Source organism: Vidua chalybeata, chromosome 3, assembly GCF_026979565.1.
Source record: "Vidua chalybeata isolate OUT-0048 chromosome 3, bVidCha1 merged haplotype, whole genome shotgun sequence".
Lineage (NCBI taxonomy): Eukaryota > Metazoa > Chordata > Aves > Passeriformes > Viduidae > Vidua > Vidua chalybeata.
In genome coordinates, this window is record NC_071532.1 from 37508830 (window position 1) to 37535365 (window position 26536).

Genomic DNA, 26536 nt, shown 5'->3' on the forward strand with positions numbered 1-26536 from the left:
TGAACAGCTCCGACTGAGCATTGAGCAAAAACCAGCACAAGGGCTGCAGGGCTTTCCCTGCCATCAGCCCAAGGCTGGCACTGCCCTGGACAAACCCAGTGTCCCAGGGCTCTGATGGAGCTCAAGGAGCACATAATCCCGTGTGAGGGGCACAGAGAAGCCTGTCCAAAGCCCCCACTCCTGTGGGAAGCAGCTTTTACTACTGCAGATGTAGAGATCAGTCCTGCACAGACTTCAGTGGGGTCTCTACTGATGCAAGAGATGGCAACACCCCTCTGGGTTCCTCTGAAACACTGAGAGAAGGGAGAGGACTCAGCTTGGAATCGATGGCAAACACAAATATATGCTGGAGGGAATTCAGCATAGATACTTCATACTCTTATGTTCATCAATGATAGCAAATTAAAACTGGGCTTACACACTCAATGCACAGGACTGGAGTATTTAAAAGAACCTCAATATGTTAAGCGCAGTAAATCTCCAGAGAAATTAGGTATTGACTGCATGCCTCAGTGAGGAGAAAATCTACAAAAATCCATAGGATGCATTGATCCAAATATTACTTTTTAACACTAACTATGTAACAACTTTTTAAATGTACACTGAGTACAGATATAATTCTCCTTAATTATCAATCCACAAACCAAAATGCAATACTGTTTATACAGGTTGGTCTTTAAAAATGAATACAGTGAGTACACTCCAATGTGACACTAAAACAAACAATGCAGTTGTGCCCAGAGAAATCAGAATATAAAGGGTTTCAATTCCAAATACCCACACCCTGGTTGGGATGGGATCCTACCACGAATCCAGGAATGCCGATGGTGTAGGTTGGATCCTGTGGCAGAGGCCAGGTTGGGCCCTACTTGTTTCCAGGAGAACTCCAAACACAGCTCAAGGATGCAGCTGCCATGGGAACAGCACATCCATCCCACTTGGCCTTACCAGAGGCTGTCAGAACATAGACCAATCCCACCACCCCTAAGTGTTTCTCTGCAGTGGCCACTGGTAGGAACCTTTCTGGATCTCAGTGGAGTCCTGTCCGAGGCTGAGCACCAAGATGTTTCCTATTACCATCCGAGTAGCAGTTGCATCTGGACAGTTTTCCTTATCTCCTGTTAATAGGCCCATCAATGTCTTGCCTCATGACTCAGAGATAACACTCTCCAGGAGCCAGTTCTGTTTAACAGGTGATTAAGAACACACCTCGTGACTCAGAATAACATCAGCCCATTGTGAGATGCTCTGCCCAGGGAGAGAAGCTAGGCATTCCCACCTGGATAAATCCAGGAATTTCTAGACAGAAAGGCAGCCTTTTCCACAGGTTTCCAAGAAAACACAACAACCACATCTGCCACTCCAAGAGGACTGCAGCCACTCCAATTTGGACTGCCATCAGCACACTGGCCAAAGCGGGTGTCAGGTTGTATTCTGACTTTGCCAGTGGTCTTCCTTTTGTATCATTGCGTGTATTTTTTTTTTTTTCTCTTTTCCCAGTAAATTGTATTTCTGACTTGGAGTCTCTCACTGGTTTTGCTTTCAAACCAGAACATATTTTTGGCGCCCAATGTGGGGCAAGAAGGTACTCAGAGAAGTCAGAATTACAATTTTGTATTGTAGAGAGTACCTATTCATTATGATGCTTAACATGCTTTTTTGGGTCTTATACCTAGCACTGTATATTTTCCCGAACGTGGGGAATTATCTGGCAGTTGTAATGCTCATGTGTAAACCAGGGTATGGTATGAGAATTGCTTTATTGATCTATTATGTCTATTGCATTATAACCTCCGAGGCAATGAACATGATTTGGAATATGTGCTCAATTCTGTTTGCTTGTCGTAATCTAGGCTGCTATGTCTGAGGCCTCGGCAACCACACCCAGCCCCTGGGGGGAGGGGTAAAGATTGATTTTTTCCAACCTTTCAGGCTTGACACAGCAGTTTTTGAAAATGTTAAGTTCCCTCTGGATGCCAAGGACAGCATAATGTTGTTGTTAGTTCTGCTTTGTCTTCTCTGCACAGTCTGCAACATGCTTAGAAACAAAACACTACATAGTGTGATGCAGCAAAACATACATCGTGTGATGCAGCGTCTTCTTGAGGAAGAAGAAACAAGGAGCAAAGCAGCAGTGTCCGTGTCCGTACAAAATGCCACAACAGCATCCATGTCGACGCAGACTGTCACAGAGGAGGAAGGAAGCAAAAGCAAAACAACAGTGTCCATGTCTACGCAGACTGCCACGGAGGAGGAAACCAAAAGCAAAGCAAGGGTGTCTATGCCTACACAGACTGACACAGAGGAGGAAGGAACCGAAAGTGCCGTCAGCATCTCCACACAAACCATCACCAAACCACAGCAGCCTGAACCAATAGTAGTTGCCCCCGTTCAGAAGAAGAAATCAAGATCACTGTCCCGGGATGTGGTCATTGACCAGGGGATCGGGAGAACCCAAGAAACTCTCAGCCTCTGGCGGCGACTGCTCGCAAGTGTGAGGGACAGATAGCTTTTTAAAGAAGACCTCCAGGTGCACTAAGGAAAATGGAACACCATGGAACAAGGTATCTGATGCCTGAGGGAATTGGCTGTGTTGGAGATAATTTTCTCAGAAGACGAGAGATTTCCTAAGAGTCCAGATTGTGTCCAATGCACATCGCAAATGTGGTTGAGATTTGCACGGCTTGGACCAGAGATGTACTCCCGTTACCTGGCAACACTGCAGTGGAGGAAAGGCGAGGACAGGGTGGGCGTCTTAGCCAATAAATTAAGAATTTACGAGGATACTGTCACCGCCCCATTTCATACCCATGTCTCGTCTGTGGAAACAAGGTTGGCTGAGCAAGTCTGGGACTTGATTGAAGAGAGTCATCAGAAACGAAAAAGGAACTTAAGGAAGAAGTCTACCATATTTCACCAGAACCAACAAGAGTCTCTGCCATTAGAAGCCAGCGTTCCCAAGCCAAGGAGAACAGATACATTCCACGAGGAAACCTCTGTTTTTTTTTTCAGGAGCATGGAGAAGACATGAGGAAGTGGGATGGAAAACCCACCTCTTCCTTAGCAGCTCGAGTACGTGAACTAAAAAGAACACCTAACACAAAAAGCTCATCTAGAGTCAATGCTGCTCCAGTCTCTCACACACAGAATTCCAGACAATATAGGAATGATGATATAACTGATCCTCTTGAAGGAACCTCAAGAACCTATTTACAGGAAGAGAGCAACATGTACCATGACCAGGAATAGAGGGGCCCTGCCTCTAGCCAGGTAGAGGACAGGGACAATCGGATCTATTAGACTGTGTAGATTCGATGGCCTGGCACGTCTGAACCACAAAAATATACAGCTTTGGTTGACACCGGTGCCCAATGTACCCTGATGCCATCAAGATACGTAGGAGCAGAATCCATTTCTATTTCTGGGGTAACAGGAGGATCCCAGCAGCTTACTGTATTGGAGGCTGAAGTGAGTTTAACTGGGAATGAGTGGCAGAAACACCCCATCGTGACTGGCCCAGAGGCCCCATGCATCCTTGGCATAGACTATCTCAGAAATGGATATTTCAAAGACCCAAAAGGACATCGCTGGGCTTTCAGAATAGCTGCTGTAGAGGCAGAAGACATCAAAAAGCTGAATACTTTACCCGGTCTCTCAGATGACCCCTCTGCTGTGGGACTGCTGAAAGTTGAAGAACAACATGTACCAATTGCCACAGCAACAGTACACCATCGGCAATATCGTACCAGCAGAGACTCTGTGATCCCCATCCATGAGATGATTCGTAAACTCGAGAGCCAAGGGGTGGTCAGCAAGGCCCATTCACCTTTCAACAGCCCTATATGGCCAGTGCGCAAGTCCAGTGGGGATTGGAGACTGACGGTGGATTACCGTGGCCTGAATGAGGTCACACCACCACTGAGCGCTGCCGTGCCAGACATGTTGGAGCTTCAGTATGAGCTGGAGTCCAAGGCAGCAAAGTGATATGCAACCATCGATATTGTGAACGCCTTCTTCTCCATCCCTTTGGCAGCAGAATGCAGACCTCAGTTTGCCTTCACCTGGAAGGGAGTGCAGTACATCTGGAACCGACTGCCCCAGGGGTGGAAGCACAGTCCCACCATCTGCCATGGACTGATCCAGGCTGCACTGGAAAAGAATGAGGCTCCCAAACATCTACAGTATATTGATGACATCATTGTGTGGGGGAGCACAGCAGGGGAAGACTTTGAAAAAGGAGAAAAAATTATCCAGATTCTGCTGAAGGCTGGTTTTGCCATTAAGCGAAGCAAGGTTAAGGGACCAGCTCGAGAAATTCAGTTTCTAGGAGTCAAGTGGCAAGATGGATGTCGTCAGATCCCAACAGAAGTAATCGACAAGATCACCGCTATGTCTCCACCTACCAACAAGAAGGAGACACAAGCTTTCCTAGGTGCCAAAGGCTTTTGGAGGATGCACATTCCCGAGTATAGCCAGATTGTGAGCCCTCTCTACCTGGTCACCCGCAAGAAGAATGATTTCCACTGGGGCCCTGAGCAGCAACAAGCTTTCACCCAGATCAAGGAGGAAATAGCTCATGCGGTAACCCTTGGCCCAGTCAGGACAGGACCAGAGGTAAAGAATGTGCTCTACTCTGCAGCAGGGAACCATGGCCTGTCCTGGAGCCTTTGGCAGAAGGTGCCTAGGGAGACTCGGGGTCGACCACTGGGATTCTGGAGCCGGAGCTACAAAGGGTTTGAAGCAAACTACACTCCCACAGAGAAGGAAATCTTGGCTGCCTATGAAGGAGTTCAAGCTGCTTCAGAAGTAATTGGCACTGAAACGCAGCTGCTTCTGGCACCCCGGCTACCAGTGCTGGGGTGGATGTTTAAAGGAAAGGTTCCTTCCACACATCATGCCACAGACACCACATGGAGTTAATGGATTGCCCTCATCACTCAGCGCGCCCGTATTGGAAATCCGAATTGCCCTGGGATTCTGGAAATCATAACAAACTGGCCTGAGGGAGAGACTTTTGGATTGTCTTCTGAAGAAGAGGAGCAAGTGGCACGTGCCGAGGAGGCCCCACCATATAATGAGCTACCGGAAACTGAAAGACAATATGCCCTTTTTACAGATGGTTCCTGCTGAATCATAGGCACTATTCGGAAATGGAAAGCTGCAGTGTGGAGCCCCACATGACAAGTGGCACAAGCTACTGAGGGACAAGGTGGATCAGGAGTCAGCTTGCAGAGCTAAAAGTTGTCCAGCTGGCTTTAGATATTGCTGAGCGAGAGAAGTGGCCGAGGCTCTATCTCTACACCGACTCATGGATGGTATCTAATGCTCTGTGGGGATGGCTGAGTCGCTGGAAAAAGGCCAACTGGCAGCGTAGAGGGAAACCCATCTGGGCTGCCGAGATCTGGCAGGACATTGCCACCTGAGTAGAGAAGCTGACCGTGAAGATCCAACACGTGGATGCACACATACCCAAGAGTCGGGCTACTGAAGAGCATCACAACAACAAACAGGTAGACCGAGCTGCCAAGGTGAAAATATCACAAGTAGACCTAGATTGGCAGCATAAGGGAGAATTATTCCTAGCTCGTTGGGCCCATGATGCTTCTGGTCATCAGGGGAGAGACGCAACATACCGATGGGCCCGTGACCAAGGGGTGGACCTTACTATAGACAGCATTTCACAGGTCATACACGACTGCGACACCTGCGCTGCAATCAAACAGGCCAAGCGGATGAAGCCTCTGTGGTACAGTGGGCGATGGCTGAAATACAGGTATGGGGAAGCCTGGCAAATTGACTATATCATGCTTCCCCAAACTTGCCAAGGCAAGCGCTATGTACTGACCATGGTGGAAACAACCACAGGATGGTTGGAAACCTACCCTGTGCCTTATGCCACTGCCCGGAACACCATCTTAGGCCTAGAAAAGCAGGTCTTGTGGAGACACGGCACCCCTGAAAGAATTGAGTCGGACAATGGGACCCATTTCAAGAACAGCCTTATCAACACCTGGGCCAGAGAACATGGCATTGAGTGGATATATCATATCCCCTATCATGCACCAGCTGCCGGGAAAGTTGAACAATGCAATGGACTGCTTAAGACCACCCTGAAGGCACTCGGTGGGGGAAACTTCAGGAATTGGGAATTGAACTTGGCAAAAGCTACCTGGATGGTCAACACCCGAGGGTCCATCAATCGAGCTGGTCCTGCCCAATCTGAACCCTTGCACACAGTGGATGGAGATAAAGTCCCTGTGGTACATATGAAAGGTATTTTAGGAAAGACTGTTTGGATTAATCCCACCCCAGGCAAAGACAAACCCATCCGTGGGATTGTTTTTGCTCAAGGACCCGGTTATACTTGGTGGGTAATACAGAAGGATGGGGAAACCCGTTGTGTACCACAAGGAAACTTAGTCTTAAGTGAGGACTATGTGTAAGGTTTCATCATGATGCAGATGGAAATAGGAAAAGGGGTGGATAATGTCCGAGGCTGAGCACCAAGATGTTTCCTATTACCATCCGAGTAGCAGTTGCATCTGGACAGTTTTCCTTATCTCTTGTTAATAGGCCCATCAATGTCTTCCACCTGCCCACCAATGGAGCTTCCACCTACCCTTCAAAGAGCATCCACATCAAATACTGGTGCACAGCCACACCACTCACACTACCAGGCAAAGCAGGCAGAGTCAGGTCTCCAGAAAACAGCCTGCATGCTTGGAAAGGCCAGAAGAGTCCAAAACAGATGGTCTCCTCATCACAGAATATTTTCTAGCAGGTGAAATGGTGCGGTTGTCTTAGCAGGAAATACTTGCCAGTCTTATTTCATTTTTCCTAATGACCAGAGTTAAACGACTGTAGGCTTTAACAGCTCCAGCAAATTATCAAGACCCTCTACATTACATGATCAATGGTCCTTTTAATAGAAAAAGCAATAATATACAGTTGTTTGTGCCAACTAAAACTCGTTAGAAAGTATTAGTTTAAGGTAACAGTTCAGCAGCTATTAACAAGCACAAATTCCTGCAGTTATCACTCGTGACACTGATGCTCACCAAGCTGGCAGCAGCAAACCATCCCTCCTGCTTGAGATGATCTTAGGGGTGAAGGAGGGGAAAGTAGAAAGAAAAGTTAACAAAAACACTCTTTTGTAGCAAGAGTCAAAGTTTTTCAATAATCACCATTTTTTTCACTAGCATAACATTAGAATTGACTTTTTGTCTTGCTGACATAGCAAGTAAGAAAGTTGTGTTGCATTGACCATATTGATTGTGAACAATGCAGCCATCAGTGGGACTTTACACCATATATTTTCAATATTGACCTCCCAGTCCCTTTTCCATGGCTCTATGGGTCTGCTATTGGATTTGGACTGCAGCGTAATAAACAGCTAAGGTTTAATTAATGGTAAATGAATACAAGACATAGGTTATGACTTTAACTAATTAGGGAATTGTTGAATTAAGTCTGCCTTGGAATGCAAGGCAGTACAATCAATATCCAATAAAAGGACTATGTATGTAATTTACCTGCAAATGTGTTTCCAATACCATCAAAGTGAGTTTAAATAAGTAAGATATATGAAAGGCTACTGGAAAAAGATTTCAAAAAGTTAACACTTTATGGCTTCAGAAAAGGTTTTTCTCCTTGCAGAAGGAATGTCATCTTGAAATACCCTCCCATAACACAGATGGTGACATCAGACACAGCCTTCCCTAAAGGACAGTGCAGACTCCAAACCCTTTTCCGTGACAATGCAGCATTAGCAAATCCTGCCTCTGCACAGTACAGCAAGCACAAACCAGTCCTCCCAACATAAACCAATTAAGTCTGATGTTGAGCTCTTCTCAGGGTTGTCCAGGGCTGCTCCAGTGCTGTGTGTGCAGAGCCTCTCAGGGCTCCTCCTGCTGCCCTTCCCCCAGCCCTGGGGAAGCATTCCCAGGCACACAAGGAGGCCACCACACGAGGGGCTGAGCAATCCCCAACACTGCTTCTCCTGTGTACAGCAGTACTCACAGCCTGATTACTCATTCTATAATCACTCATCTGAAATAAAAAAAAGAAACCTACCTACTCCCTTGTGGGCATCTATGCTGGTAAACTCTATTGTCCCATTATGGCCCTTCCTAGGATTTTCCTGATACTGTTTGTGGTTCCCATTGGGACAATATCTGTAGCAAAGTCCATAATCTGCAAGATAAACCTGGAAGACATGAACAGACAAATGAATAATGCTTTTGTCCTTTGTAAGTATAACCTTTATAATTAAGTCTTAAGAAACTGATAGGTTAAGAACAGCCTTAGATCTAAATTTTATTAAACCAAATGGTGCCTCAGGATAAAATATGTACAACTGGGGGCTATAACAGCTGCCCTCCCCATTTAAATCCTTCCACTACTTTACTCTTATTTCAGAGTCGAGCAGGATTTCAGTCATTTCATTTTGTTCCTGAGCTCTATGCCCTCCAGGTGGGCATCCAGACATCATAAACTGCAATATGCCTTTTATGCAGCCTCACATTGCTTATGGGACCCCTTCCTCCCCATACTTAAGCAGGCACACTCACTTCCCCATTTGGATTTTCCAGCAGCTGAGACTCTTCAAATTCAACTCTACTGTGCACCTTCCTCCAGATGGACTAGACATGGAGCTCCAGTGCCCCAGGGCCGGTGGCCACAGGGCTGCTGGGCACTGGCCCAACTGTAATCCAACCCTCTGGAATGCCACTGTCACTAACTTCCTACATAAACTATTGAAAGTGTAGGCTAAAACAAAGCAAAACAAACCAGCCCTCCTCAACCCAGAAAGCCATCCCAGTAAACCATTCCTGAATTTAGAATGCATTTTAAAAAGAGACAGAACCAAACTGTGGTCTCTCAGTTACTCTGAAGCAAATACATGGAGTTAAATCAATATAAGAGAAAACAAACTGGGCCCAAATTGTGTATACTGTAATAGTGACACATTCACCATTCCATCCACAGATTTCAGGGGCAAAAGCTGAAAATCATCTGGAGTCATGGATCACTTCTACCAAATCTTATTATATGATAAAGAAAAACATCTTATTTGAATCTTAGCTTAGCTTCCTCTTTAGCTACAAAACAGTTTATCCTAAAAAACTCTAAAATAAACTTTCTTGGCACTCATTTGCTATTTAATTATGTCAGTTCTAGTAAAGGCAAAAAACAAACAAAATACCTCAAGAAAACTTAACGCATTACTTTGTAGCACATTCTGTTGAACTACTGATTCCTGTTTGTGCTCCAGGCAGCTTCAAATCCTGGGATTGCTGGTCTCTTGGTTTTACTGTTTCTGCTGCAGGACCTGAGCTTATCTGGAGCGTGTAAGCAGGGCTGCAGCGCTCACTTCCTGCAGGGGGGTGGCTTTTAAGATTATTGATGATGTTTCTCACCTGACAGCCCAGCCAAACTGGGATACAAAATTAAAGACCAGAGGCATAGATGGCTACAAAATCTGGGACAGGGCATCAGCTTGGTTGGGCTGACTGATTTGATTTTCACCTGCATCCATTCTCTGGCGTATTTCTGATGCTCTGGTGCTGCCCTAACTGAGCCCACAGTCAGAGAACTTACTCAAACTACCCTAAAAACCAAGTTCTGTGAGTCTTCAGCATCCTTTGTGGGCTGGGAAGGAGAGAGGAGCCTAGGAGGTGCATCCTTCCCAGACTCAGCAGGTATCTCATATAGACAGAAGATAAAATATCTTTAAAAATTAAGGTTATGCCTTACATTAAAATAAGATTTCAACTGTTAGGAAAGAAAATTAGGCCACCCAGAAAGCAGCCACAAATATTTGCTAGTCAAACTTAAACCCTCCCCCCCGCCCCAGTAACTATGTACTTTTTTATTCTTAAGGCAGCTCCATAATGCAGTACATTTTTAACCAATGGATTTACATAAAATATCTTCAGTAGCCATATCACCAGAGCAGTTTTCAATTTATACTGAAAATCCCCTAGAAGTGAGAAGGAAATTTAAGTTATCCTGCATTGACTGAAGATGGAAAGATCTGGAAATAAAGAAGCAACTGCTTCTTAAAGCCACTCACATGCAGGGTGATCCTGACATCTGATCACAGCAGTTCTCCTCAAAAGTTGGCCATGAGTTACCAGTTCAGCTTGTTTCTAGCTGGGCCATTTATCACTTCCATAATTTTCACATCAGATTTTTTCCATAAACATGACAGCCTCTCAAGGCAAAGCCTCTTGGCCACCAACAAAAATCAATCCCCCTCAGCTTGTACAAAACCAGCAAGGCACTGTTACAACCTTGCCACAACCATTATCAGAATGACTGTGTTATTTTAAATTACCATTAATTACATTTCATCAATTCTCATTATAACCCTTTCATCATTAAAAAGATATATAGTTCTTTATAGCTAGTTGTCACTTTTTGATAATGTAATACTGCATGCTCTTCCAAATTTGCTCAGAACATGGTAGAAGTAGCTCATTTAAAGTTTATAGTTGTTGTGGATTTTTTAAGGGTATGGGGAAGGGGAAAAGCAGATGAGTATTAAAGAAATATACTGAGAAAAATTAAGGCAGTTTTAGTAGGTGTTTCAATACCATAAATATTTTTTATCTGCATGCTTTTTTTGGGAACAAAAAAACAAATAAGGAAAAAAAAAAAACAAAAAAAAAAAAAACAGAGCAGAGCAATCAAGACAAACAGGATACTGGAATGAGATAAGGTACTGTGGATGATGAAGGTGTAGCAGGGACATAAGGCCAGAACAGCTGAGTTTAGCTGTGGTACACTGTACACTCCTTCCCACTCACTTATTTTAACTCTTGTTTTTGTTCAGGTTTCTCTTCTTTACAAAGCCCAGTTTGCACCAGGCTCTGCAGGGCTTAGCATGGTCTATTATTAATATATTTTTGTTACAAACCACAAGCCACATATTCACCTTTAATTTCATGCACACGTTAATGTGCCCATCTTGGTCAAGTGAGTTATCACAGGCACAAATAATTATTTGTGAGCACAAGCAGCCAGAGTTTCAGCCATTCTCTCCTCTTTCTGTGCATGACTCCCTCACAGTGCTTGGTGTCTGAAGTGCTAAATATCTGCTAAACATACACATTTCCTACAACTTGGACACGTGATGATATGTAATTGCACTGAGCTGGGTAGTTATTGGCCTGGCCCTTTGGATTCTCATGGTATTCCCTTTATCTTGAAGGACAGAGCAGGAGATTTATTGCTGGAACGATGAAGTACAATGATTTTCTCAGTGTGTTTCCATTCCTAGGTTTACATCATGCCTGTAAATAATTAAGTAGATACCTACTAATAAGAGGCAGATTGGTTGCTAATGGCCAGAGTGCTGTCAGGTTCAGTCTGGCACTGGACTACAAAAAGGGTAAAGGCAGACTGAGGTCCATTATGGTTATCAACAGAGAGAGGGGAAGGGGCACAAGGAGAACAGAGAAGATTTGAATTTTTCTCAATTCACCTGCACTTTAGCAAGTCTGTCCCAGTGGGCTAAAAAGCAGGAATCACCACGATTCACCTCACAATGAAAAGCAGCTTGAAGTCAGAATTGCTTTCATGCAACTTTTTCCCAAAAGATCAGTGCATGATTTCTGTATCTTCTGAAACAATGTTGTATTCTTCTATCTCTGATAATCAAGTCAGAGTTCTGTAATATAACTCTTGTCTAAGAAACACTTAAAATCAGGACTGAGGTGCACATGCAATTAAAATTCACAGCTTTTAAACCCAAACAGACTTAAGTCTGCAACACATCTGCCCATAAAATCCATGGGGAAAAAACACTACAAGGTGATTGCAAGAGGTGATCTCCCAAACCTTATTTATTTAAAATGCAGATTCTAAGCTCTTGTCTGGTGGCCATTCGTCCCTCTTACTAGTATCACACTTTAAATGAGATGAATGGATTTAAATTTCTTTCAGTCTCTATCAATGCTGCTTGTTCTGCTTTATCATACAAACAGTTGGGACCACGCAACAAATTATCTTTAACTCTCCACAGCGCTGAGACTATGCTTCACCTGTAATTTATAGGTCTGATGACTTCAAGTTTCCTTTGAGGCCTCTGTGAGATTCATGGGCTGTGCACTCCCCTCAGTCCATCACTGCTGCTTTGGCAGTCCCTGTGCAAGTCCGTGCTCAGAACCATTGACTGCAGAATTGATCCTGTGACCTGTAACTCAGGGAATGGCCTCGCTGCCTCCTGCTGAGCACACGTGCAGGTCTTTGAGGTCACTCACTGGGAGCCTCTCCCCATTTCTAACCATCATTTGGAGGTCACACAGTGACAGCACCTTTACTTTATTTGTTTCTCTGCTGTGCCACAGAAAGTAGGGGATAGCAGTATGGATTTCACATGCCCTTTGAGAAAGGGGACTCTTATTTATTGGCTATGGTGTAAATTCACCAGGTTAATTTACAGAAGAGAGAGAGACCAGCAGCAGGAAGTCTAACACAGGAAAATGGCATTTTTCCTGTCATTTAGTAACTGTTGATGTGTATTCTTACATGCAAATTTGTCACTGACTTTCTGCAGTTGCAAAGAAAGATAAAGTTTAGCATAAAGGTACACCTGCTTTTTTGAACAGAGATTTATCTCTCTTTACCAAAACAGAATATGGAATTATATTTTGAATTGAATTAAATATTATTTTTAAGAGATGAGTTTTTGTTTTCTTTTAAAAACAAGTTTCTTTAATTCCAGAACACCTACAATATAATTTCTCTTAGAAAATATATTCTAGACCCTAGATATATTCTATATCTCTAGACCCTAAAGAGAAAAACCTACTGACATTGAACTCTTGAAAAACCGCACAACAGAAATCGTTAGTCAGGCAGTTTTATTATGCCAACTCCCACTGGAGCTACAGAAGCCCCTGGGCTTGTATTCCTGAGTTGAAGTTTGCCACAGGCTAGATGCTCTCACTCCCTATTTATAAGATTAGGCTGATCATTTTACCTTTTAAATAATTAAAAAAAAAAAAAACAAGACCAAGGCAATTGAGTTATTCACTGTGTTGGCAGAGCGAGAAAGGTGGCACAAACACTTCACACATACAGGAATGAAAGTTCAATTCAAACCATAGAAATACAAGCAAATATTAGAAATTCTTCCCATTAGCACTTCTGAACTAGAATGGGAACTTTTTAAAATGTTTTATAGAATAATTTCAGTGGAAGAGAAATTTTGGTGAAACAAAATTCTACAGCAAACCTCCCAGCAGTGACATACACTTTGTATATGTTGAGTTAGGAGCTATTCAAACTGGAGCATCTACTGATTTCTTTTATTTAATAAACCCTAGAAAATAAAGGCTAAAACCTCTGTCCAGTAACTCACAAGCTCCTTATTTTTAATCTGTCAATGAATTTACTATCATTAAAGCAAATTACAAGTACAGCACAATCTTTATACAAATAACACATGAAACAAATCAGAAAATTGTCCAGCAATCTGTCCAATTCCAAGTCAGCTCCAAGTCTTAACATTTTATGATTACTGTAAATGGACTCTTCCAAAGCGATTGCAACTTGAAAAACAGCAGTATTTCTTACTGTCATATAAAAATATACAATAGCCAAGACAAAAGAAAAGTCATTTGAGTTATGCAAATGGTTGCAGATCAATTTGGCTCTAAAGAGCCTCCTCCCCTGGATTCAGCAGAGCACCATAAACTGTGATTATGCACTGGCTGCTCCCACTGTATAAACCCAGGGTTGTCTTAAACAGTCATGCTGCGTTTCAAATGATGTCTCTCGGAAAGCTGACAACTTAAATTTGACTCAGCCATTTAACTTGAAGCTTTTAAAAAGAGCAGATATACTCAAGTGGTTCACCTACAATGGCAGTGAGCTGCTTTGCAAGATCTGTTTCTTTATCACAGCAGCAGAGAAACCAAAATTGAAAAAAAGTATTGCTTACAGCTAATTATATTTAAGTGAAGTTGGAGATGTCCTTTTTTCCTAAATTATTTTTTTCCAATTTAAAAAGCATACTTAGATTTTATTACCTGAATAAAAAAAAAAAAAAGACATCAGACGAGCATGTAGAATACGACAGGACTAAAAGACTTGTTTCAAAACATTTCACCCAAAGACTTCCATTTCAAGGCTGGCTTCAAAGTGTTAGAGAACAGCAACTTTAATCCTGCTTACCTGTTCTATCCACTACAATGAGCAGGACAGGAGAGTTAGGGCATGGAAACAATTCATGGCATTATTAGAAATCTAGAACTTCCCAGAATGAAAGTACAATGGGCCACATCCAATCCTTTAACTGGTATAACCTAGAGTAGCAATTAGGTACTATAATTTATCCTCTTCATTAGTTTAGTCATCCATAACAGTATCTCAGTCAGCAGAACACAAAGGGAACAAAGCACAGCTTGTCCGGCTTCTTTCTTGGCCCTCAAGCTCCACAGAGCCATTCTCAGATCTGTTGTGAGGGGATGTGAATGTTCATGCACAAACTCCTTTTGATATGTGAATTGTGAAAGCAAAACATTTGCAAAACTTAAAACTCTTCAATAGTTATAAACACAGTAGAGTAAAAGTGCAGATAAGTAAACACACTCACCTCGTGTGGATTGCTGTAGCCCAGAAGAAGATTTGCTGCTTTAATGTCCCCATGGACATACTCATTTTCATGTATGTACTCCAAAGTATCCAACTAGGAAAGAGTATAGAACAGAGGAGAGAACATCAGCTTCTCCACTCTGCCCTTAACACTGCCACCAAATATTTCTCACTTAGGGGAACCAAGGGCTACACCGACTGAGCTGACAAGTTTGGCTTGGACTAATGATGGCAAAGCATTAAAAAGCCAGAATTTGCTTGATCCCTGTGTAACTACCCGAGTACCGGCTTCTAAATCATAGAGCAAGAATTAAACCAGTACTTTACACATACCAGAGGACATGCTGAGAACACCAAGCTCTTAGAAAGATCATATTCCATCAGTTCTAAAGGTTTGGCATACATTTGATCCTGCCAGTTATTACATGACCAGCATATGATGTCACAGCCTTCCTGCATCAACACCTCCAGCTCCTTACTAAGGCACAACAGCTCTAATTATTATTAAAAAACACATTTGCACTGGGCAACTCATACAAGGACAAGCCAATCCTGACTTTTAGAGAGCACAAACAGTTACAAGTTTATCAATTTATGACTATGAAAGCTCTTCAATTAAAAAAAATATATTATTTTGGTTAAAGGGATGCTTTGGATGCATCCAGTCTAAGAGTTCCTCTTCTCTAACTTAAGACCATTGCCTCTACTCCATTTTCTATCCACCTCTGCTCAGCAATAGCAGTATTTCACAGTATTTCACAACACAAATCAATCATGTTACTAAAAAGCACATATGTAACTTCCTGTTGGAATGTCCAGTCTACACCCATTTGAGAACACAACTGGTATTTGCAGACTGGCCAAATCCTGCCTGGCCTGTATGATCAGTGCGTTCAGCAAACACACTGAAAATTTGGCATTCAGGCATGCAATTGTGAACTTTGACAAATATGGAAGTCTAATACAATACCCTTCAGACACTGAAAAAAAATCAATACATGTTGAAACATGAGAATAGGTTTACACATCTCAGTCTAGACACACAGGTTGAAGTGGATGGTCTGTGTTTTAACCTATTAGAAAAAAAAAATTGGTGTGACCAAATTTCAGTCTGTAGGGGAGTCTTGATTTTCCACTGAACACTTTTTTTCCTAAAAAACCCCAGAGAAATAAGAAAATAGATAGCATTTACACGTTTAATTCTAAACTCAGCAGCCACCTAAAGGAGCTGTATTAGCAAGATGATTCTGTAGTTGAACTCAGCAAATTTGAGACACAGCAATTTCTTCTCTTTCTCTGTGCTATTTGTGCCCCAAGTTGCAGAACATACCATTCGTGCCCCAAGTTGCAGAACAATCTCCTTCTTAAACCTGCTTCCACAATCTTCAAAGATTCTTTGAAGGTCTTGCCCCAATCTCTCCATGACCATGAACCTGTAGCTATCAGGAAATACAGAAAAGGGAGGAATCCTTTAAGACATGACTGCAAATTTGTGTCAGATTGTCCAATCTCCATTTTTGGAAATGGGTCATCAGTCAAACTGAGGCTTAATTACCATTTATCTCATTACCTTTTTCCCTTGTACTCAGCCAGGCCTGATCCCCAAAACACTGGAATTCCTAAACATTTTATTTTTTTGAGATTCATCCATTTTCTTACTGTAATAATAATAAGAACATAACATTGGGTTAAAGACAGCTGAGAACTCCAGGTTTGGGGTGTTTTCTCTGTCCTAGGGCTGGCCTGTCTCTGGAGTCTGTTCCTTGGTGTGCACATAATAAATGTGGCCCTGTTCTGGCTGGTTGGCTTCTGTTCTCCCTTCTGACCAGAAAGGACAAGGCCAACATCCAAGTAACAAAACCTACAGCAATCCTACCACAGCACCAACTGGCACTGGTTCAGGGTATATGAAATGAGCTGACTTTTGAGCTCAAAAGCAACAGTTCTTAACAAAAGTAGTTAAACCCAGACTTATCCTTACACCTACCTGAGTCAGAGCTGAGACATTACTTACTATGCTCTTGTTTTGCAGCCCTCTGGTAAAACTTCAGCTCAGAAAACAAGGGGCCATTTTCAAGATATTCCTGTTGAGAAACAAATAAACTTGGTATCATAAAAAGCATTAGAAAGTCAACAGTTTCTTAAGAAAAGCACATAAGAAATACTCCCATATCCCAGATTCCATGTCACCTGAAATTTAATTTTATTAAGTAGCTAAAAAGAAAAGTTGTTTGGAAATGCATTTTCATAACCAACACAGATACTTTCAGATATAATTTAAGACACTATTTTCAGAAATATTGGTGATCAGGTGTGTTTGAGATCAAGTCTAAATTTCCTTACTAAACTGTTGAGGGGTTGTAATCAAGGAAAAAAACCAAGTCAAGGAAATACTGTGTGTCATGGAAATGCCAAATATATCCCCAAGCAGGGAAAGGATATAAAAAACCCAAAGCACCAAAAGCAGCAAGCATGCAAGAGAGACCCAATGCTGAAAATAAGGATAGATAATTATGAGAAAGAACAGCATGCAAGTTAATTATTTAGAAATGAGATCTACACGTTACCACTTTAATGACATGTACTGCATCATCTTCTACAGGAACCTGAGTTTGAGGGGATGCTGTAAAGGAACAAAGAGATGGAGATCAAGCTGTACGCAACAAAATGTAATTGCAAGTAAAGACTGTGCTAACACTGAGTCAGGCAACCAAAAATACACACCACAAGATAGTCTGAATTCCTGCTTTTAAAGGTCAGAGCTTTGCCAAGTTCAAAGAAATATAAAACAAAACCAACACACAGAGAGAAGTTTTAATCAACAAGTAGAGAAGCAATTTGAAGCCCTGTTTTCAGAAGTTTCCCCTGGATGTTAATTAAGGAATAAGCAGGATGTCCTCAGTGTATGTTGGCATCACAATGAGCCATTCCATTAGGACAGACCCTGTTGAAGTCATTCCAGCCAATTGGAAAACCACTGTATTTGGTTGCTGTCAATCTACTGTCGTGACAAAGACACCACTTAAAAGTTCTGACCTACATTATGCCTCTAGACAGGATTGTCTGCTTTCCTCTATCACAAATTAATTTAGCCCTAGAACCTTGATTTCTATTCTGGCATTATTTAGACACTGGCCTAAGTTAGGGATAGCACAGCCACCACCTGCCTAAAGGGGAGTTGAGGGATTGTGCCTCTCAGTGAAAGTAGAGATTTCAAAACAATAATTGACTACATGTGCCAATTACAGCCCAGGAGACAGAACCTCTGTGCACAGACAATACAATCCTATTTTCTTCTGACCCTGAGAGAACTATCAGCTCTCTCTGATACTACTGAAGCTACATAGAGCTACACTGGGATTAAAATTTAATGAGACTAAATCATCTTTTAGAATCATCACTGAAAAAAAGGTAAAAAGAATACAATTCCTAGGAAATAAGTGTCCCTTTCAAACTTCTGATAATGATCAAATACCAACAACAGTCCAGGTGTGAAACACTTCAACCATGAGTTGAACACACAACACACAAAAATAGACCCCTTTTATCCGCATAATAAAAATCAAGTAAACTTGGATCTAATCAAACCATCCAAGCTTACTTTTTTTGATGGTCAGGGCATAAAAATACTTCTACAATGAACAGATGCCTTCAGCTGCCATCTTCCTTCAATTCTATTCAGCATCTGGGTTGAATCTGGCAGGGTACACACCCCAAACACCCAAAGGCTCCCCAGTGACACTTCCCCATGTGAATGTTGCAGTACTAATAACACATTACAATAAAATTAAAATATTAAAACAGTAGATCTGAAAGGTGTGAACTATCCATAGTCTCACACAAGTAACAGTCACATCCAGAACACACATTAAATCTATTAGAAGGGAAGTTTTGGTACATTTTGCTCCTACCATATTATTGTAGTTAAGTGGGAATTAAGGCATAGGCATTTATGTCTTTCATATTTCTCTGGCACATATAGAATATGTGTTAATAAAAGACATTAGCAAAAGGAGCACATCCCATATGTTTTCACTGCATTCAACAACATCACATTACCCAAACAGAATTTGATGTGCTGCCTTCCCTGGCACAGATCTCAGAAAAGAACCTCTGGATAAGAAAATGTAGTTCAATACCAAGTTACTTAACAGAGGTTTGATAGGTGTAAGGAAGTATCAAATTTAAATGTATTTGAAAGAGGCTAATCTAACTTCCCTGTAGACTTCTTGACATTTTATAAAGAGAGGCCTCATTCATGGTAATCTGGAACAGAGTAACAGCTGTCACGGTAATGAAGAGGAGCAATTAACAGGAGGTAGACCAGCAAAAGGGCTTCACCCCTGTGGTTCTTACACTGTGCCGCCTTGGATGCTTTTGGAGTCACAATGAAAGTCACACATCCTAAAGGAAAATAAACCCAAACATAACCAGCAATGGTTACAAAATGAAAAGGGAGAAACATCAAAGCTCAACATGATACTGAAACAGGTGCCCCACATAATGAGTTCCATTCAAGTGTACAAAAGAAGAGGTATTTTTACTGCACATACAGGGAGCAAGGCACAACAGTCCCCAGGAATAACACTAAACTTCTTACACAGATAATGCTGGGACAATCAGTCTCATCCATACAGATGAGCAGAAGTTGTCTGTGCACCTTTTGCTACACCACTTTAATTACCCATTCAGATGTCAACCAGCAATACTCCAGTCACAGCTCAGAAAAAAGACAGACTATATTTTTGTCCATAAATACTTTTTTTTTTTAATTGTCTCATTACTATGTATAGTTATTTAACAGACTGGAAAGGCTCCCAAGGTTTAACAGTCTGATTACATACCTCATAGACCACCACCACATACTCTCCTGCGAGTTTAGCTCATAGTTAATTACTGTATACTCGTAATTAGCCATGTGCTAGCCTCGTTCTGTGTGGTAGCACATGGCTATTTATAATATTACAATCAGTTAATGCTAGACTGAAGGACAGTGAGCAGAGACTCTGCAGGAGAGCAGTGCTGATAGGCAGGAGGTCTCGGATGGCAGATAAGTATTCACAGAGGGTACCAGGAGCACTATATGGTGAGATTATGTTTGAAAAAAAACCCTTAAAATAGCATAACAAGTGCACAAGTTTCCAGCTTATGCTGCTTTTGTCAACTAGACATGCACAACCCCTGATATTTAAGGAGGGGGGTGTTGATGCAGGCACACAACCCAAACCATTGTCTGCATAACTGGCAGCACTGGTGCAGGATGTAGTTATGAAGGAGGCTGTGGCTATTTTCACCTCATGCCAAGAGGAGTCTTACAAAACATTTGCAGAAGGCAAAGGGCACAGCTCTGCCTTCCCTTCCTGCCCTTCAATCCAGAGTCACAGCTACCACACCAGTGTGGGGAACACAGCTCTAAAATGCCCTCTGAATTAAAGCAGTGCAGTAAGATTCACATTCTAGCCATGATTTCCAACTGCTATGCCTGCACAGAAGTCTCACCTGGAATCAACCCATGTCCAGGATTTCCTGGTTTCACCCAGCACAGCAGTTGTGGCCTTATCATGCACTTTAACCATGGATTTCATCCTTTTTGTTGCTGAGTGCCACATCCTTAATTAATGGCACTCTCTAAATGTTAACAAGCTATGGTAACAAAAGGGTGTTTGTAGCTGAGCTGCCATTTCCTACAACCACACAGCACAATTGCAGCCTGACAGAGGAATGTGCCAATTCCCTCTGCCAGTTCAAACGTGCTTGTTGTAGTTTTAGCAGTTAATTTGTGGCAGTCACATTTGGAATATGGTGAAATATTTTCAATGGCTCTCACAGAACCACTTTTGTTGACAAAGTTTACACAGTGGAAAAGAAAACAGCATTGATTTGGCAGTTTGGAGAAATAGCCCTGCTCCTGTCCACAGCTGGTGTCTTTGCCACTGCTGGATATTTTGAGGATATATTTGTTTGGGAAACATGAATAAAAATATTTTCAGAAGTTCTTTAGTTGCTACTATTTTATTTTTGCTTTGTTCCATTCATTAGCTGATCCCGAGGAGTGATACATCAGCTTAGTTTTTGCAGAAATCAAAACTAATCTCAAAAATACCACATTTCTGAAGTTACAGGCTACCTATAAAAAAAAGCTGGAAAAGTTCTGACCCTGTTCAAGTCAAGCCAAGAGCTATTAAATTCAATGAGTAAAAGCAGGGAAGGAGTGTTGCTCAGAGTATCTAACGATAAAAAAGGACCCAAGCTGCAGCAAAAGAATTATTAAAAACAAAATATATGCAAGTAAGCAAAAAGCAGCATCTGCTATTAAACACAACTTCATCTATTTCCTACATAGGGAAGGCTCTAAGGCAGACATTTAAAGGCAAACAAAGCACATTGCCTCCCCCTCCCTGGCACTGCAATATCCAATATTTCCCAAAAACTGAAACATTCAGTGTTTGAAGGGTGTTTAAACCCCACTTTCATTGCAGCCGAAGGAAAATCTGCTTCTCTGTTACTTTATGGATGCAGCATCATTTCCTGGACAGACTCTGCTGAGCAGCATTTTTGACCAGGTTTTATTCTAGAGTCTTATTCCAGGTAGCTTTAAGAATGTAGAGAGGTTTTATACAGATTACAGATAGATAACCCTCCATAAGACCCACCTTCTGGAAGACCAAACTAAACTGATTTTGGGACAAAATAGTGTTCAACTGCTCTGTTGTTTTGCAGGTAACTCCAAATGCCTCCAAGTTAAAAGCAAGCAGTACTGGTAAAGAAATTTCACAACATTTCTTACTTGTGTTTCGCTGAAACCTTAATCCTGACTCACCGGAGTTTTATATGCCACATTAATGGAAGCCAATTGTTTGACTTTCAAAGTTAATTACTCCAAGCTGGAATAGGGATGACACATCCTTTAACCCCAGGCAGAAAAGCTTTGCATGGCCTGCTCTTACAGCACTCTCAGATGGGAGCCCAGGCCTCTAATATTTAAAACTTGATGCACAAACTGTTTTCTGGCATGATTCTGCTGCAGCCCATCTGCTGGTCTGACATGGTGCCCACTCAGAAGATACAATGACAATTTCAGCAGGGTACAGGTGCCAAAGACAACTGAAGGAGTGCCCTCTGTGAGGCAACAGGTACCTTAGCTGTCCTCCAAAGCTCCTCCTACATTCCCCACTGAAAGTAAATAGTAAATAAATTCAATCAATCAAAACTGCTCTCCTGACCTCCCAGCATTACTCAGCATGTGGAAGAAGAATCGCCAACACATGATGTGGCAGAACACTACAGTGTAACAGCAATGACCTCTGCAGGCTTTGTAACAGGCTTTGGCTACTGTGTGAAAATGAGTTACACATTCCAAGTTAGGACTTTCAGCTTACAGGGGAATGAAAAAGAAAGGGGGAAGATTCCAGAGGAAGTACTTACCAGCAAGAACTAGTAAAGGTAAGGAATATTTTCTCTGTGAGAGATGGTGCAGGTCAGTCAGCCCTAAGTAGCCTCTGAGTAGCAAAATCATGCTAAGTTTATGATTTAGTTTGCCTACAGCTGGGCGCTTGCAGTGTCTCTATTTGTACAGTTTAATATTAGTGACTAGACACAAAGACCCTTCCTGAAGTGGTGCTTGTCTACTAACAAATTTATTTTCACTCTAAGGTTCACATCTGCAGGTATTTTAACATATTGAAGTTGAGAAAAATCCATCCCTATCCTGAGTTATCTGATAGTGCTTACAATTACAGGGCTTTGCCATTATGATCCATCCTTCCATTGGGCTAATAAAAATCACGCTGAATTTATCTTTTGGTATAATTTTACTGCATTTTTAATTAATTTGCTGCATTATTTTAATTTAGGCAACTGTTGAAGGACTTTGTTTCCCCAGAGGCAATTGTTAAAGCAGCTTCCCAAGCAAACCAAGGAATGAACAATAGGACCAAGTGTACTTCCATTGATGCTTCTCTTCCTTGACAGAGGTACATTCCCACCCACAACTATACAAATTATCCATGGAAATTAGTCTCAAACAGAAACAAACTCTCTTTCACACCTCAGCCTGATTTCCATAATATCAGCAGTGAGATTGCACTATGACCCAAGCTTAAAAGAATAGGCCCTACCAGACCTTCTCCTTACCTCCAACAGTAGCAGGGCTCACTGTACTGCTAGTATGAAAAGACCATATTCATACATTTAATCACTGTTTACTGCTTAGGAAGAAATTCTTTCCCTCTTCCTTGAAAATGTGAGAAAAAAACCTCAAAAGGAAAGCAGAGTGCACTGGCTGTACTGATCTCCAAGTGGGGTACAATTCAATGACAACTTTATCAACACTTATTTTTCTGAGCTTCATAAAATTAAAATACATTTACAGTGTAGTAAGTTCTATTGTAAAGGACACCATCTAACAAACATTTGTACATAAATTTTAAAAAACATTTCTATTTTTCAGAACCATCCCTTTCCATGAGAAAGAAGCCTGCAAGTAGATAGCAGCAGGCTTCACGTGACAGAGGAATCTTAACAAAACATTGTGTGACCTTTCTACATTTAAATTTTCAGTCCAAATTGTGTATTAATAGAGTCCTTGCAGCAGGACTAGAGAATGATTTATATAAAGATTGGTGTTAATTACTGGCTGTGATCAGAGAGATAAATGAGGGAATGTAAGGCTCCTCAGCTCATGGTTCATTTTCCATTGCTCTCCACAGGGCTACAAAGCTACAAAGCAGTTGTGAGACCACCAATGTCACAGCTTTCCACAGGTGCTCTTCATTCTGCTCCCCTTATCAAAGGGGTAACAGCTCTACCTGAAAGCAAATCAGCACCAGGAAAACAACAATTTGGAATAGACTGGAAAGAGTAAGAATAATCAGAAAACAAGGGAAAGCATTTGTGAGGCAGACCAGAACCTGAAGATCATGCACACAATTAGAAGTTCCAAAGCCCTACATTTGCATGCTAGGACCCAGGGTCAGTAAATGGCTTTCAGCAGCTTTGATTTAGTGAACAGAACCTTCTTCCACAAAATGCACCCCTAGTAAATAGATTTTGCAGAGATACCATAAAACTTCTCAAGAACGTTGTTATAGATTAATGGAGTATGGAATACCCTTAATGGGAAATTAAGCTATAACAACCACATCAAAATCTTTACACTGCTACTGTAAAAATACTTATTAAAAGATATAGCTGGCAAAGTTAACCTTTTCTTTCATAAAAGGGCTGTGCTCGTCATACCTGGCAGGCAATCAAACCTCCTGTCTCCCACCTCTCTACAGCTCCTTCTCTGAAAGTTAGTGGTCCACTCACACCTTGCTCTAGACATTCTAAAAACAGGTCTGAACAGCACAGAGAAAAGGGGGTGTCTCCAAGCACCTGTATCTTAATCACAAAAATTTGTCATCTACTTCACTCCCCCTGGTTCTCAAAGACAGCTGATTTTTGTAGCATCAAGGCCCCAAGAAGCTGCTGAATGGTATACTTTAGTATAAACACATGAGAGATCAAGAGGTGGGCAAAAAAAGAGAAAGCTTCAGTGTCAATACTTAGGAATAAATGTCCATTTTCTCTTTAATTGATGAGCTACAAGGAGATCTGAGCCTTCAGCGCAGTGCTGCAGGTAGCATTCACTGTTCCTCCTGAAAGGAGGGATTAAATGAACACAAATACCATTACAAAAGTGGCAGCTGCATTTCCTCAGCCATGCTGTCTTTTACAAAAAAACAGAGAATAGTAATATCAAGAGTCCCTTGATATTCTCATTCCAATCCACTGACTGTTCTCCACCTCAGTTCAGTGTCAGCCAAACTGCAACAACCACTTCAATATAAAAAATCACCTTGGTGGGCTCTGTGATCAGGCAGAAAACTCAAATCTGCATGGAACTGTCTAAATCTCACGTGCTAAGCCACCCTCAAGGTCCCGTGAGATTTGGCTGCAGCAGGAAATGACAGAGCCATATTCTGAGTGTTTCAGGAACACAGTATTACTGGTCCTACACACAGAGAGCTACACTCACTACAAACTTGCTTTCCGCACTGCATCCCCAGTTCCCTCATACCTTTCTGTGTGTGGGAGACTTCTGCAGGTTCCCATCTTCCTGTCCTTTATCTCGGAGTGGAAATACCCAGAGACCTTTACTTCTTAGCTCATGCTAAGGTCCATTTTCTCATGGCAACATCTCTCATGTGCCCAACTCACAGCACTTCTCAAATGTAACCAACTAATGCTTCAAAGGTGGTCATAATAAGGTAATAAGATACACCAAAAGGAAAAAAAAAATACTCTAACAAGTGCCCTACCCTTTGATACCTCTCTATCTCCTCCGTTAGTTGAAACCCCTGTCATCCCCACTGGTTCTGTCTGCAGAGCAGTGAGGAATAGTGTGAACTATAGAAATTCCAGAGGAAACCAAACCAGAAACTTCACTACAGGAACCTCTTGGATGTACTGCTACTGTATGTGTAGCTGATTTCCACATAAAAGGAAGCTGGATTGTGTATAGGAGTGACTTGCTTATTAAGTTTTAAGCCTTAATATTCCAAATAGAGTTAACATTTCTGTAATTCAAAAAATATCATGTTAGGCTTCAGGGACAATGCAGTAAACGGTTTCTAGGTGATTTTTCACTGCTGCATACAAGCTCAACTTAGTTCCAAAAAGACACTGTGAACTATGAAAAAAAAAAGAAAAACCAAACCACACAAGCTCATAACACAGGATTGCCCTTTCACAGAGACCTTGTTGCCTTGAACAGAGGATTTGCCCTTTCACAGAGACCAGCAGCAGTAACATACATTACACCCTCTGCAGTGACCCAGAATGCTTTACAAACTGCCTTTCAGAACTATTCACTCCTCACAGAGCACAAACTGACTGAAGGAACCACAGGAACTTATCTAGGCCAGAGTAAATACACCATTTCCACCTCTGCTGAAAAGATGTGAATTCAGAGGCAGCACCCAGCTAAGTATTGTTACTGTTTTATTTCCTGGATACAAACTAATTTACTCTTGGACAGAAAATAACACTTCCAATAACCAGAAACTGAAAGAGGGCTACAGAGCACGAGGCTGGCATAAGGCCAAAACCCTGGCTAAGAAAAGCACTTTTACTTTGAAAAGCATCACCTGGCAGTACTTTGACACAGTGGCACCTTGGTTGCCCCACCCAAGATCCATTGAAAATCGCATTAGTATCCAGCAAAATGAGCTGTACAGGCCATGGAGAGCACTCTGCACCATGAGCAGGAATAGAGAAGGAACAACAGCTCAGAAAACCACACTTGAACAAGGATCACCACCAGCATATAAACCACACTTTTTAAAGTTACTGCCTTTTCCACTTCAGGAAGTTACAAAGCGTTTTGCAAGTCACCCTCTTATTATTAGCAGTATTTTACCTAAATAGATCAGGCCAAATCCTCCCTGGCCGATCTGACTGCCCAGCCTCCAGGTTTTTCCTTCGGTGTCTTTCAGGATCATGTCTTTAGGGAGCGGGACTGGCAGCTTGCCTTTGCCGGGACCTTTGGGCGGCATCGTACCTTGAGGGAAGGGAAAACGAAAGAGAAAGTTTGTTGAAAAACTGCTGCCAGAAGATACAATATCCCTCGATGTGCTTTGCCCAGCAGCACGGAGTAGGAACAGGGGGCGATGTCCCTCAGCCCGCTCCCCTTCACCCACCTCCACAGAGCCCCCCCGGCCGCAAACTTCCCAGCCGGGCACTTCCGCAGAAGCAGGAGGAGGAGGAACGGGTGGCGGGACGCCGTCTTCCCGCCGAGAAACCCGGGGCGGGGATACCCGGGGCGGGGATACCCGGGGCAGGGCCGGGACAGCCCCGGCCGGGCCTGGGGACTCCGCAGCCGCCCCCTCATGGTCCTCAGCGCGGCGGGGCGGGGCGCGCGCCATTCCCGCCTCCCATCGGCCCCGCCCTG

General features: G+C 42.3%; 1 protein-coding gene across 3 annotated transcripts in view; it reads right to left on the minus strand.

Annotated features, from left to right (window-relative positions):
* VRK2 (VRK serine/threonine kinase 2) overlaps positions 1–26300 on the minus strand; it is a 40544-nt gene extending 14244 nt beyond the window's left edge. For 2 of the 3 annotated variants that reach the window (XM_053938340.1, XM_053938339.1), the window contains exons 1-7: positions 26006–26238; positions 17172–17227; positions 16619–16688; positions 16175–16262; positions 15935–16043; positions 14606–14698; positions 8074–8206 (exon numbers count right to left, since the gene is read on the minus strand). In XM_053938340.1, coding sequence (XP_053794315.1) covers positions 8074–8206; positions 14606–14698; positions 15935–16043; positions 16175–16262; positions 16619–16688; positions 17172–17227; positions 26006–26141 — 685 coding nt within the window. In that variant the 5' untranslated portion in view covers positions 26142–26238. Of the gene's footprint in view, positions 1–8073; positions 8207–14605; positions 14699–15934; positions 16044–16174; positions 16263–16618; positions 16689–17171; positions 17228–26005; positions 26239–26285 lie in introns of those variants that run through there. The other variant, XM_053938338.1, reaches the window with a different exon arrangement.
* Positions 26301–26536: the final 236 nt, after the last annotated feature.